This window comes from Tinamus guttatus, unplaced genomic scaffold (assembly GCF_059628265.1).
Source record: "Tinamus guttatus ecotype Peru unplaced genomic scaffold, ASM5962826v1 Tinamus_guttatus_pri_ptg000599l, whole genome shotgun sequence".
NCBI lineage: Eukaryota > Metazoa > Chordata > Aves > Tinamiformes > Tinamidae > Tinamus > Tinamus guttatus.
The window spans coordinates 169,707-184,577 of record NW_028289133.1 but is presented as its reverse complement, the minus strand read 5'-3'; the positions used below and the strand labels follow the sequence as shown (position 1 = coordinate 184,577).

General features: G+C 43.0%; 1 protein-coding gene across 1 annotated transcript in view; it reads right to left on the bottom strand.

Moving 5' to 3' along the window:
* The window catches only part of OBSCN (obscurin, cytoskeletal calmodulin and titin-interacting RhoGEF), a 141,641-nt gene that overhangs the window by 99,133 nt on the left and 27,637 nt on the right, over nt 1-14,871 (bottom strand). Inside the window, exons 15-25 of the mRNA XM_088534760.1 lie at nt 10,526-10,789; nt 9,609-9,884; nt 8,258-8,533; nt 7,368-7,637; nt 6,885-7,148; nt 5,242-5,508; nt 4,420-4,532; nt 3,549-3,702; nt 1,554-1,715; nt 952-1,056; nt 54-320 (exon numbers count right to left, since the gene is read on the bottom strand). Of these exons, the coding sequence (XP_088390886.1) occupies nt 54-320; nt 952-1,056; nt 1,554-1,715; nt 3,549-3,702; nt 4,420-4,532; nt 5,242-5,508; nt 6,885-7,148; nt 7,368-7,637; nt 8,258-8,533; nt 9,609-9,884; nt 10,526-10,789 (2,418 nt within the window). The remainder of the gene's footprint in view (nt 1-53; nt 321-951; nt 1,057-1,553; nt 1,716-3,548; nt 3,703-4,419; nt 4,533-5,241; nt 5,509-6,884; nt 7,149-7,367; nt 7,638-8,257; nt 8,534-9,608; nt 9,885-10,525; nt 10,790-14,871) is intronic.

Here is a 14,871-nt window from a genome sequence, read left to right as displayed (position 1 = left end):
CATTTTTTTCTTTCAGTGTATCCTAAAGGGGAAAAAAAAAAAAGTTTTACTACCTTCAACAAAGAAATGAGCACTGCTTTTGTCATCAACGGCATCACAAGTGTATGTGTCCTCATCTTCATAGTCGGCATCATTGATGATAAGTTTGCGGTAGACTCCATCGCTCACAATTTCGTATTTGTCACCGGGGTGAATTTCAACATCTTTCTTATACCATCTCACTTCGGCATTTGCTCGAGACACTTGGCACTCTAGGAATCCACGGTGCTTTACAAGAGCAATCTTATCTCGTAACGGCTTCACAATTTTTACAGGCAGCTCTAAAAGAAATCAGAAAATACGCAATAATGAATGAGAACCCATTAGCAATATTTCTTTTCTGGTCAGTTATTTGAATGATAGCAGGAATCTCCAGCACAGAAGTAAAGAGTTCAGGAAATGAAGTCATCTTATCTCTGTTTTACCATTTGGAGAGCCGAAGTGCAGAGACACAAAGCAGTATACTCAACATTACAGAGCACTGCTGTGCAAAAGTGAAGGGCTGATTTCAGATCCCATGAGCTTGTCTGCAGGGTATTAATTTAAAACTGTTCATTCTCATTCTTTTTATCATGCTATCTTAATTAAACACACAAAAAAGGAGGATTCTATATGAAGAAAAAAAAAAGAGTGCAAGAGAAATTCGAACTATGATGCTTTCTCTCAGAGTTTAAATGTGACTCGTAATTCTAAAGGTAGAAAAACACCATCTCCTTCCCAATAGATGAAATTCTGTGTTATTTAGTCAAAGGAAATCCCCAACAGAGAGGCTGATACTTCATGCACAGAAACATAGGTAAGAGTTTTTCTTTCTAAGTGGTGTTCAATTTTCTTTCTGTTAACAGTGAGGGCAATTGCTCAGTTTGTAACAAGAGCCCATTTAAGCACTATTGTCATCAAAAGTACAGTTACCTTTTACTGTAAGGCAGGCATGAGATTCTGCCTTTTCTGCTACGAACTTGATCTCGGCAGCATCCTCCATCCTGGCATGCAGGTAGGTCAGCGAATAGGTCTTTCCTGAGAACAGACACACAACCACATGTATCCTCTGCAAAAGCAGCCTCATCCCCTGAGGCTTTTGCTTTTCCTCTTCCCACGCTAATTATTTATTTCTTTTTATACTCTTGGGTAAATCCATCCACCTTCTGCAATGATTTGCGAGCCATTGAATGAGGAAAGGTCCACTCGATGGGTGAAGCTGTCCAAAGCTCAATCCTAGGTAACTGCTTGCTGCCTGCTTAGGAGCTAATTCCACTGATTCCCTGCCCCTGTTCGCAGCCAGGGATGGTGGGATAACGTTAGATGTCCCTTCATTAAATCCCCCACCGTGCCTGAGCCCCAGCCTAGCTGCAGCCCCAAAACATAAGACAACTCTCAGCTGGGCTCTCCTAACCGGATTTTGAAGGTCAGACCTTTGTGTTTACCATCCAATGCCAAAAGTTCTTCTCTGTGTTTTCTTTCCAGCACCCACCCCAAGCCCCTTCACTCAGAAATGCCTCCCTTTTACACCCTACCATCTTGGCGCATTTTAATATTGTCAGAAGTCTTCAGCTTGTTGTCATCTTTGTACCACTGGGTTTGGACCTCATCGTGTGAAATCTCACAGACAAAAGAGGCACTCTCGTATTCATTCACTTCCACATCTTCCAGGGGTTTAATAATCTTGATATCTCGGGCTGTGAAATAGCGGCAAATATTTAGTGTCCTCATAACTGAGTGCAATACATTTACCTTTTGCATATTTGCTTGGAAAAATTTGATAACAATTCGTGGTTTATTCTAAACCAATTTCCCTTCCTAGATGGTTTTCCTCTTGAGCACAGTAGATATATTTTTTCCATTTTACCCTTGAATCTACAGGTAGAATTACCAGCTACAGTGGAGCTAATTGCAAGGGGATTTTGAGGATGCCAGAATTTACAGGGTTTTTAGAAGAAATTAAATTCATGGAAGATAATCACTAAACACAAGCCTCCAATCTTTGGTGTTACTACAAACCTTATGCTTTCTCCTAGGCATCTATTATGGGCCACTGTTGGGAACTGTTTGCTGGGTGGATGGTTGAAGGTGCTTCTGTTAATCTTAAAAACAGCATCTGCACTTTTCATGGGGCAGAGTGACAAATACCTGGATGTGGGGCTTAAAGCAGCTCAGGGAGGTTTTAGTACCATCGCTTTGCAGTTCTGCAATGGCTTCGAGAAGCCATCAAAAATATTCTGGTGAATGAATGTTTCCAAATTAAGATACTCTAGCCCTCACAAGGGGAAGAAAAAAAATAATAAAAAAAAGAGTTCTTGCTATCATAGTTAGCTTTGTAATCAAATCACTGTCAGAGAAATAGTGACTTGATTGACAGCTAGGGTCAAACCAAACAGTCACAGGGCAAGGATGAAGAATGGTGTGTGGCTGCTCGTAGGGGGCATGAAGAGGCTTTCAAACCCAGAGGAAGGTCACTTTTGGGCAAAGGTTGAGCCTTTTGGAGCACGAAGTGGTTGCGGTTCTTCTCCACGTGCTGCCCTTTCACACCTTGTCTTGTGCAGCTGGATCTCACATGCCACGGAGACCTCAGCCATGGGGTTTGCAGCATGAGATGCTGTGCTGTGGTGCTGGGCACTATCCCCTCTGCCTCCACAGCCCTGCACTGATTTGTGTCACAACCCATTCATCCTCTGCTCACTCCCTTTGGAAAAGGAAGGCCCTGATAAACCCTGCATTCGCGACAGGATGTGAACCATGTCCTAGCATCATGCAAACAGCATCCCAACCAGAAAGGCAGGGAGAAAAAGGGAGTTTAGCAGAGCAATGAAGGAGGACAGGGAAATCATGAAGATACTGCTCACACTGTACTCAAGTGGCCACAGGAGGACAGCATCTAGCAAGGAATAAGAAAGCTGGTCAGTATTTTCAGATGTTTCCTTGCAAAGTAACATCCGCCAGGGAACACCAGACCTATCCATTCAGGAACTGGCCTTTAGCACTCACTTCACTCTGGTGCTTCAGGGCTAGTGAGAAAATCCATCTGGTGCCTAAACAGTTCACAGTTCAGTACACAGAGTGTCTTGAGCATAAAGCAGAGATGCAATAAGAAGTCATGACACTTTCCTACTCCATCTTAGCATGCGCAGTCTAAAAAGTGACAAAAAATGATCTTGAGATCATACACAGAGATTGTCCCGTCCCCATTCAGGTGTGACAGGGACAGAGCTAAACCAAATGCTGTGCATGCCAGCTCTTGGATCCCTGCTTAGTGCCAGGTTGTCTGGTAACTTCCTAATCCAGACACATGTTCAAATCAGAGAATACAACACACTTGCAACAAATGTAAAACTAAACCAGCATCTCTTCCCTATTCAGGGATAAAACAAGCACAGAAAGTTCTGTCAATATTTTCCCACTAGGAAGAAACAGTTACTTAAAGTAATGGAGAAGTAAACAAACTGCCCATAACATTTCTTGCTGTGAAGTTGAATTTTGCAGTAGGAGTCATTTCCTCATTCAGTCAAACATACCTTGAACCTTTAGGGTAGCTGATGTCTTGTCGCTAGCTGCTTCACATACATATGTTCCCTGGTCTTCGTATTCACACTTCTGAATAGTAAGGCTTCTCATAGTTCCCTGGGAAACAATCTTTATGTTTTTATTTTGCTGAAGCTGCTTCCCATCCTAGAATGGAAAAGGCCAAACCAAATCACTACCAGCTCTTCTACATCTGTATTGAGCAAAGCAAACATTCAGACTTTTGCTTAATTTACCGATTTTAAGGGAATTAGTGGGATCATGCTTAATGGAACTTCAGCATATGCCAACATTTAAGCAACTACAAATGGTTGGAAAACATGAATAAATTACGGGCTGATGTCAGAGACCTATTTGTTGGGAGTGTATGGGGTTGGCAATTAGCCCCTTAGTATTTCTTCGAAGTGATGTTTTATTATCTCCACTTAAACAAAGAATCAGCGGGAGATGTAAAGCTTGAGCTCCTCTGCAGACTGTCAAGTGAAAAAGGAATCAAGGCTTCACCCTAAACTGCAGTTCCCAAAATCCTGGGTGAAGCCTGCAGCATGTGAAGTGAATCACGAGGCTGTATTTCTGTTGACAGCAGAGCTCACATTCTGTGCAACAACAGTTCAAGAGTTCACTAAACATTCAAAAAAAGCTTAACTTTTAGCCTGACAAATGCATACAAAATAATCTGGTAAATAAATAACCCATAGATAAATAAAGTGGGCAAATAAATGACAAGGACAAGAGCTGTACTAAAAGCTGAACAGCAAAGGCTCAATCCCCAGGTTGCTTGGAAGTAGGGGAAAAAAAAAAAAGTTCTCATTGACTTTCAGGGACATTAGAAGTGAAAATTTCACTTTTGATTAAGTGCTGTACCTTGAACCACTTAACATCCACATTGGGCCTGGACAGCTCACACTCAAATGTGACTTTGTCCTTCTGAGTTATAGTCATGTTTGACAAAGGCTTGCTGATTCTCACAGGCAATTCTGCAAAAAGAAAAGCAAGTCCAGTTAATGGGGAACCAGGTTTGCTAGAAGCTTTGGGTACAAGGAATAAGCAGCTATCTTACATACTTAACATAGCTTGTATGTGAAATCCTGTTGTTTCTAGTACATTATCATTCGTTGTGTTGTTGATAACCGCAACAACTCTGTTAATATTAGAGGGATATACTGTTGATGAGGGTCCACATCACATGCAATTGCAAAGAAAGTCCTGCCTTCTTTATTGCTCACTGGCTAGGGTAAGAACAGGCAACCAAAAAGTTACCATGTGCACTGTTCTATTTTCATAATGTTGACACTGTGCATACACGGATGGATCAGCAACCCTACCCACATCTCTACTGTTACAGTAGTTCTCAGTAGTGGAAAGGTGAGGCCTCAAAAGGTGCTTGAAGAAAGCATAATCAGTGCAGCTTCTTCATGAAAGACAGAACCTGTATCTTTCATTCTCTAAAATTTGTTCAGTACTGAGAAAATTTGTGGTGTGTCATAGCAGATAATAGATCACAAGCAATAATATGTACAATGCCCAAAGGGAAATGCGGCTCTGTTGCAGAACACACTGATGAGCAGAGCTTCAAAAACAGCTTGTAACTACCCGTTATCGCAGACATATCCAATGGGATCCCACCGTGGCTGATGACCCATGCTCCACATCCCCTCAGAGCCTGAGACTTTGGGGTCCATATACCTGTCACATCAAGTGTCCCTGAGGAATGAGTGCCATTCGCCTTGAAGGAGATGAGCCCTGCGTCTTCGAGGGTCAGAGAAGACAAGGTCAGCAAATGTTTCTTCCCCACCACGTCAATCCGGACATTCGGGGAAGGCTTCAGCCGAACTCCATCTCTCTGCCAGATTCCTTCCACGCCTTCGTGTGACACCTCCACCTCAAAGGTGGCCGTCCCTTTCTCACAGACCTCAACGGGCTGAAGGCCTTTCACCAGCGTGATCTTCCTCACTGCAAAACACCACAGACCAGTTGGAAATCTCACAGTGATGCCTGGGGTAATTCTCCCCATACTTATTGTGAAATAACCCAAGGACTTTCACAAGTCCTTGAAATAGATTCTTCATTAAAAAACGACCTTTGCAATCAAAGAAAACCTGGCCATATTGTTACCATGGTTGCTGTTCTTAAGTGGATGCTATCAGCTGGGACAGACAGGACAACCAATCTGCAATCAAAGAGTGGGTCTTTTTCCAGCCAGTTCAGCTCCATGCACTTACTGGCAATGCTAGGAATAAATTTTGAAGTTGTACACACATACACAGGAGTAGAGATATTCCTGTGCTGGGTGAGGTGCTCACCAATAACTATCAGGATGAAATACTGTAAAAGGAGCCAAGCCTTTATTTAAGTTAATATATAACTATAATATTTTTGTATTGGTGCCATGCTCCCTGGGCTGTACAAAGAGAGCAAAGCTACTACACATGCTTATTGTTGAAACAGGATTCAAGAAAAAGATCAGTGCTAGGGATTAATAGAGAAGCACAAAGGAATGGATGAAACTGTTCAGCTCTTCACGTAGGGTAAGATGAGGGAAGCAGGGCTAGCTCCCAGCCACACCAGGGACCTTTCAGGCCTGCGAATATCCCTGGGGACCACTGAGTCTAGATGAGGGCTCTGCTCTGCCTCACAGTTTAGCAGAGGAGCACATGCATCCTCTGCAGTGTCCTATCCAACTCCTCTCACAAGGAAATCCCTTGCATGGTCCCCTCTTGGACTCAAACTGTTTAAGCACAAATTTGCCCCAACAACACATTTTGAACCTCACTAACGTAGGAGGAAGATTGTTCTTTGCTTCCCAAACTGAGACACCAACTCCCTGGCTTTGCCCTTTGCCCTTTTGCCTTTGACATCCATCCCTGATTTCTCATCTAATTTTGCAGCCAGTCCCTAGCCCTTCCTGGTTAACTTGCCAAACTAAACATCATGTACCTGTAGCAATCTAAGCTCTCATCTCAGTTAATAGATATTCCAACTTTTCAAACAGTGAATGGGCTGAGACAAAACTGGAGAGGAAGGGAAAGTGATTTTCAGGAACATTGACTAAATAGACAGCATAGCAATTCCTAACTCAGAAAGTTACCTCCTAGGCATAGCCTCAGCCTGTAATGTATGCAGGACTGAAAAAAAAAAGTTTTTCTAAAGATTTTTTCTTTTATAAAGCAGCAGACAGCTGGGGCATGATGGAATTTTTACCAGATTTAATAGATAGTATTTCATGTCAAGAGATTTGAAATTTCATATTTATGTTCTCAGTATAATTTGTGCTATAATTAGCTAACCTAATTACACTATCCAGGGGACTGGGAGACCATTCAACTTACTTTCTACATTGATCTTGGCTTGCGTCTTGTCATCAGGACTCTCACAGCAGTAGAAGCCCCTTTCTGCAAAGGAGATGTTCTTTATCACGAGGATGTGCTTCGTTCCCTCGTCTTTGATCTCTATTTTCTCACTGGGCTTCAACTCAATTTTGTTTCTCATCCATTTCACTTCTGCAGGTTTGGTCAGCTCAACCTCCAGGGTTACTGTGTCTCTTTCTTCAACCGTTTTGGGCTCCAGTTTCTTCTTGAATGAAACTGGGGCCTCTGTTGGAGGAGAAAAATATTAGCAAAAATTTGGAGGATCCAGAAAATAAGTTGCTGGTGGGAATTAAAATAGTGGCCATCTGGGCATCTGGGCATCTTTATTTGATAAATTGAAAGCAGCAATGTCCTGCTACTCATATAATCCATCAAGGGGAGGCCATATAAAGCATAGGCTATAGCATAGGGCTAGATGGTCAAAGGCGCATGATTGTCCCTTACCTCGGACCCTCAGCTTGGCACTGCTTTCTACACCCTCAGCTACGGCAGAGATTTCAGCTGCATCTTCCATTGTCAGGTCAGTGATTGTGAGGCTGTGGTTGGCATCCTTCTGCGAGATCACATACTTCTTGCTGGCCTCAATCTTGGCGCCGTTCCTGTGCCACGTAACCACAGCATCACTGGGAGAGACGGTACACTTGAACACGGCCTCTTTTCCTTCTTCAGAGACTGTGTTGTTGAGACTTGTGACAAATTTCACCACTCTAGGAGCTGATGGAAAGGAAGAAAACACTTAGGAGCATGTCTTGGAGACACGGTGTGAACACCTCCAAAGAGCAGATTCAATGATTTTATCAAATGGATCAATATATCATTTACAGTGAGTCACCATAATAAGGGGTATCTCTGGCCCACATTTTATATATAAAGGTGCCAGAAGAACGAGGAGCAAAGAAACTAAAATGCAAATATACATTTTATCTGCCACCTATAAAATGCTTGTTTCTTACAGGAAAAAAATATTTAATTCTTTCTTCTCTCATTTTTTGTAATTCTAGATCTAACTAAGAAGAATTATTAATATGATATTCCTGAATTTACAGCCTCTTTTCTTATCCATTTGCCTTATTTCCATTCTCACACATTCTCACACAGCATCCATCTAGATTTTCTTAGTGGCCTTTCCCCACAGCTCTATTTCTGTGTTTTAAAATCTCCCACTTCCAGCTCATTTTCAGCTGGAATCACTGGAAAAGGCTGCATGATCAGGTGTGTGAAGGAGATGATAAACAAAACTACTTAGCACTGATTTAGCCCAAAAGTCTTCCACCAAATTCTATTCACCTTAACCACTCATCAAACCACATAGAGCCCCCAGAGTGAAAACTCACCAGTGGGTACAATCTTGAAGGTCAGCTTCTCACCCGCAGCCTCACAGGTGTATTCTCCAGCATCTTTCTTATCCAAATGCTCTATATGCAGGTGTCGAGTTTTACCCAGAGACTCAATTTTAAAATTTTTAGAGGAAGCAAGCAGTTTTCCATCCTTGTACCACTTCACGTCAGTTGTATCCTCTGCTACCTCGCAGCTGAGGGTGGCCTTTTCGGTGAGGACAGCATGCACCTCCTTCTCGACCTTCTCCAGGTTTATAAATACAGGTTTTGGTTCTGAGTGCAGAAAAAGGAGAAAATATCAATAGAGATTAAAATGAAGTCATCTTACAGACATGTGTGCAGACACCTGGAAAGCATCAAGGTTACCATTGATGTTAAAAACAGATATCTTCACTGGACAGTATCTACTCCTCTGTGCACGCAAACAGCAACATGAAAATTAGGGAAGTAAAACTCCAGGAATGTAAAAGACCAAAGAGTCCTTGATAACACTTCTGTGGTTGAAAACATGCAAATGAGGACAAATTCAGAAACTTCCACAGATATCTTTCTTGTATATGACAAACCCCTCCACTCCCCCAAAAATCTTATGATTAAGAGCTATATATTTTTTATAAAACTGATTATCACTCATCAAGTCCCAGCAATTTCTCTCACAGTTCAACTGGTTTCAGGTTCCTCACTGCTAGTGCAGCACTGTGCTCAGAAATGCCTGATGGCTGGTAACAGCCTGGTGAGTACTTCTTCAACAGCATCTTTCAAATTTCTTCTGAAAATTCTAAAAATGTCTGTAGTCCTCAAACTGATGATTCTTCATTGATTCCTCCATTTCTTGACTGGCCTCCAATCCTTTGTTCTTTGCATGTAGCCTTTAGATAGTCTACTTTACTCCTGGTTCCACTACTCCGTCCTACCCAGTTTTACACAATGAGTGTCGGACTCGCTTCTCTGATTGCGTCTGCACTGCAAACGGGTCAAGGTGTTGCCTGGAGGAGCTCAAGTTGCTTCTCCCATGACATGCCACATGCAAAAGGCACGCTCCTGTCACATCACACACATCTGTCTTTGCCAAGAGGTTCAGGGCACAAGATGGCCCTTTGGAAACCCAGAAGTGAAAAAGACCTGAACAGGATATTGTTTCTATTATAATAATTTCTGCAATTATTATAATATAGACTAGTTACAACTATATTCTTAACATGTTAAAAATATATTTGCTATAAATTAGTCCCACCACACAGTGAACCAGAAAAACTCTACAAAGAGCCCACGCTTTCATAGCTGGGTCATTGTGTGATATGGAACTACAATTATGCTCTACTGAAATTTTGAAGGGTGTCACTCTTACCCGTGACGTTAATCCTGAAGGTCAGTTTCTGGCCGGCAGCCTCACAGGTGTACTCGCCAGCATCTTTCTCTTCCACCTTATTCAACACCAGCCGCCGCGATTTGCCCTCCGACTCCACCTTGAACTTCTTGCTCGAGGTGATCAGCTTCCCCTCTTTGTACCATTTCACCTCGGTGGTCCCCTGGGCCACCTCGCAGCTCAGCATGACGTCCCCTTTGGGGGCGGCCTGCACCTCCCTCTGCACGCTGTCCTTGTTTGTAAACACGATTTCTGGCTCTGGAAAGAGAGAGTCATTCAAAGTGAATCCTTGAGCTGAAGTTTCCTACACCCAGTATCACAGCTTACAGGGAATGCTGGAAACCACTTCTCTGGCCTAATGATACCCATCCATTAGAAGGACATGTGAATTGTGGTTTCCAAAAAACAGTCTTTTAGTTGCTTTGTCATTTATCATGCAAATATTAATTATACGTATTTTAACAAGCTAGGATATTGGATGGTTCCCATTGGCATTATATGGCAAGTCCCCACCAAGATAAGACTTCTTTTGTTTTATGTTGACTAAAACAATATGAATTCTCCATGGCAGAAACTGCCTCGTGCTATGCCAGAGCCCCATAACTTTGATTTCTTTTGCTCCAGGTAGTTGCCCTTGATGCTTCCATTGCCTCACAAGCTTGGCACCAGGACTTAAATGCTCAAGACCATGTCATTATCTCCATTTATAGATAATGGATCATTGCCTACTTTTATAAGAAAATCCCAGCACGTTTCACCCTGTTTTCCTATCAGAGCTAGGCCATCCTAACAATTTTGTCCCCAAATCTAAATTAGAACAGAAAAAAATCTTATGAAAAGTATTTATTTTCCTAATTATTCCAGAAATTGGAAGGATGGACCAAAGAATTTTCTCTCACCTGTGACAACCACACTGAAGGGCACTCTCTGATCGCCAGCCTCGCAGGTGTACTTGCCAGCGTCTGTCTTCTCCACTTGATGCACCACCAGCCGCCGCACTTTGCCCTCCGACTCCACCTTGAACTTCTTGCTTGAGGTTATCGGCTTCCCCTCCTTGAACCATTTCACCTCCGTCTTCTCCTGGGTCACACTGCAGCTCAGCAAGGCGTTCTCTTTCAGGACTGCCTTCACCTCGTTCTTCACTCCGCTTTCAAACACATCAGCTGCAAGATTGGAAAGAAGGAAAAGTTGCACCCAGGCCATCAGAGCTGTGTAAAAGAATAACTCTAAAGTTTCAGTTCCACCTTGGACCAGAAATCATGAAGATTAGACATGTTTCGAAACAATTTTGGTGAAGCTAGTGATAGATTTTAAGAATTTTTAGATCTATGATACTTTAAAGCTTTGTCTCTAAGTTTCTATGTGGTCTTCAATAGGAGATTGTCTGGAAGGTTATGGTTTAAATAAACCAGCTATAAAATGAGGAGTGGCTTACAGAGTTAAGAAAATGCTCGTGGAAGCATTGGCAGGAAGTTATTGCTTCCAAACAGCACAGTTCCTGGCTGCTGCTCACTTGGACCTCAAGCAGGCTGCCAGCAGAACTATGGTGCCTTGTCTTTTGGTGCCTACACCAGCGTTTTAGCACATGCTGTGCAGGGTCATTCTCTGCAGGCCCAGCAGGGAGGTGGGCACTCTTGGGAAGAGTGACACATCTACCCACCTGCAGAAAAGATGGGGCTGCATAGTCACAGAAAACAGCAAGTTGAGGTCAAGTTCCTATTCTGTTGACCATGGCAGCACACGCAACCTCGGGATCTACACCATGGGCTTGCTAGGAATGTCCCTCCGTGGAGGGGGCTGCAATTTCAAGCAGCATTCAGACATCCAAAACACCTTAAGCATGTACCATGGTTTGCATTCAAAACTCTCTGCAAAAATACTAACTTTTGAGCCTCAGTCTACAAACTGAACCATGGACATGAATGGCAACCAGATGAATTCTAAATTAGTCTGTGTAAATAGAGCTTGCATTTAAAATGACAGATTAGCAGAGTAGAACATAGCAGACATACTTGCTTGTGCTCTGCATTCTCGCCCTTTAATATTAAACATTTTTATAACAAGAGAAAATGTAACCAAATCTTTTAATTATCTGAGCTGTCATTAGCAATTCTGCCGGATTCAAACTGATCTCAATGATAACAATGACAGACTTCAGATGACTGATACTGGTCAATAGTTTGCCTCAGAATCTATTTTAAAGCTAAGCAAGCATTCACTGCAAGCGACATTTCAAAACCTTAACTGGGAGTAGAGTTTTGCTAAAACTGAGGAAAAAGAATTTCAAGCTCTGGAGCTTTGGCCAACTTCAAAAGAGGATTTTTAAACCAATTCCCTGCATGCAATGAAGATTCAGATAAGGAGCTTGCAGAATCAGCACTTCCAGCTGCATGTTTAGTGCAAGCTACAAGGCGTTCAGCATTCCCTCTTTATACCAAACCAAAGTAGTACCCCAGCACACAATACTGAGCATCCAACCCTCAAGCTGTCCTTAAAAAGGGGAGGTTTTCTGCTACCAGTGGAACACAGGAGCTCCAAAAACTTCTCCGGGTGCAATGGTAATAGGATGAGTTAAGACTCAGAAAGCCACAGCACTTTGGGATAATCTAGTCAGATGAGGATTTCTGCATGAAAGAGCCAGCCACTCAAAGAGTACTCATAATCCCTCTTGATTTTCACACTAGATCGTGTTCCAAGGAGCTGCGGGACTTGCACGTCGTGTTGCACCCGTACAACCAGAAGGACAACAACTGTAGCTAGGCGAGCACTTCCACTTGCAGCAGAGGGGGAAAGGTGTTACCTGACCCCGCGCAGCCATGAAGTCATCCGGTTTCAGAGAGAACTGGAAACCTTTGGTTTCTGAGGCAAACAGCTAAGAATAGCCCTCAAGGAGGAATTCCAATCTAACAGTCCTAAATTTCCCTGCGCCTCGTGGAGGGACTAATGGACAAGTCGGCACCAGCAGGAGAGGCAGGGACCTCGCTCCCTCACAACCAGGCTGTGCTCTTCCTACTAATGCCCATTTTGCATTTTGATGCCTCTCAGGTCTAACCCCACGGCTATCGATCCTGCATTGAAACCAGCAATTCCCAGAGCCAAAAGCATGGTTAATTCCCAGGGTCGGAGCCTGCGCAACTCGGGAGAAGCAACTGAATGCCCCCAACTTGCAGCCTGCATAGGGACACCTAGTAGCTATTTTTTTTTTTTTTTAGTATATACTATGGGGAGCAGCAAAGCATTACACTATGGGAGCGATTGCATATTGCTCACAGAAGACAGAGGAGAGCAGGATGCCCCAAGGCACCGACAGAGCAGTAAAGCCTGCAACCTTTAGAGGAGAACAGAGCGTGAGCTATGCCCTGCAAGGACGCCGGGGCCCTGTCAGGCAAAGAAGCAGCAAGGGCAATAGATTCCCAGTGCAGTTGCTCCTCTGCATAGCTCATAAAATACCAGAGCTCTGCCAGGATTAGGGAACCAGGGTGGTGCTATAGGAAAGCAGAGGAGAAAATAGATTCCCTGCTCTGTGGGAATTTGAGACGAGAACTGTGAAGTTTACAGGCAGGCATCTGGCCCAGAAACACAGGCGGCACGGTATGATGACTTTGAATAAAGCAAGCAAACAAGAAGTCCTTCTTATCAGCCAATTCAGAAGCGATCACTCAGACATGCCACGGCCATCTGGAGCCTAAGATAATGTTTATGGGACCTCTGGCATCTTGCAAAACATCCTGAGACAAAAGGAAACTGTACTGTGGTCAGAGGGAAAATCTTCCAGCTCCAATGAAAGTTGTTTAAATAGAAGAATGAAAATACAAGGAATTTTTTTTTTTGGACATGCTACTGGTCATTACAAATGCAATACTGTCAACGAACACTCATCACCTTTGGATTCAACAGGTCATGCATAGGTTTAGTGCAGCTATTTCAGAATTTTTAGGACCATAACCTGCTATCAAATTCCAAACCTCCTCAGTGCAGACACAATGAAGTCTCCAGACTTTATCAACTTCTGCTGCGTTTCTGTGGGTCCCAAGCCAAGCATTTAGAATGCATCAAGCTTAGGTGAATTTGTGAGAAGCTATTCAGAAGGTACCATCTTACCCCTTCCTTTGACCAGGAGAAAAAGCGAGTATAAAATTGCTTTAGTCTAATAGAAGATATGACATCCAAAGAGGGTACACCCAGCATTAGTACAAATGAAAAGCTTCTCTCCTGTTTCAGCATGTTCATGACCTCAAGTCCTAGGCTACTCGAGGACTGTGCTTCAGGTGATTCTCCCACAATCTATTTCCTAGATTCAATTTCTTTCTTCCAAGGGCAGTATCAGATTCTAATTTGTGTCTAAGCAAAAATCTTCATTTATAGTGCAATTGTCCTCTCTCTCTACCCATCATCTGGGTCTCTCCAATTCAGTCTTTCCCCATTCAAAGTTCTTCAATCACCTCTCCCTCCCTTTCCACCTACCCCTCTCTACTATGGTCTTTCATGGTAATTCTGCAGGAGCACTTCTGCCAGCACAGCCAGTTATTATGAACACTGCAGATGTTACCCTCCTTGCCCACTATTTGTTGCAGTTGCAATTGGCCATGGAAATATATATATACATATATATGTAAATATATATATGACGGTATGACACTTGGTTGAAAATCAAGTACTACAGCTAAAATACTTCAGCCCAGAGAGGCTGTGAGATGACTCCCTGAATGCAAGATGCTATCCAAAATGGAACATTCCTTTATCTTTGTCATCTCTAACCTTTTTGCACCTACGATTTTGACAAGGAAGATTTTTCACAGCTATAGCTCCCTTGGTCTGGCCAAGTCCTGTTCGTGACCACAAGCTTCTGTTCTGATCCCCCCGAGGTGACGATTCATTTTTGCTCCTGCTTGATCTGCATTTGATTCCTTCTCAAGGTCTTCATGAGCACTGGCTGTTATTTCTACAGCCACTCAGGGCTTCTTTAGAAACCTAACAGGGTCATCAGCGAAAAAGAAGAGAGCAGAAAGAAAAAAGCAAAGCAGAAAAGCATCTGCTTTTAGACATTACATATGCAACCACCTTCCTCCTGTACCACCAACACCAGCGTGTTGGCTCAGAGCTCGGGAGGAGGAAACGCACAGCGCATCAACACTGGTGGTGATGGCATCACAAGGGGGAATGTTCACAGATAAATATATCTACAGTAACGGTACAGCAACTATGACAACTGCAACTGTGATAACTACAGTTGGTAAGTAATTTA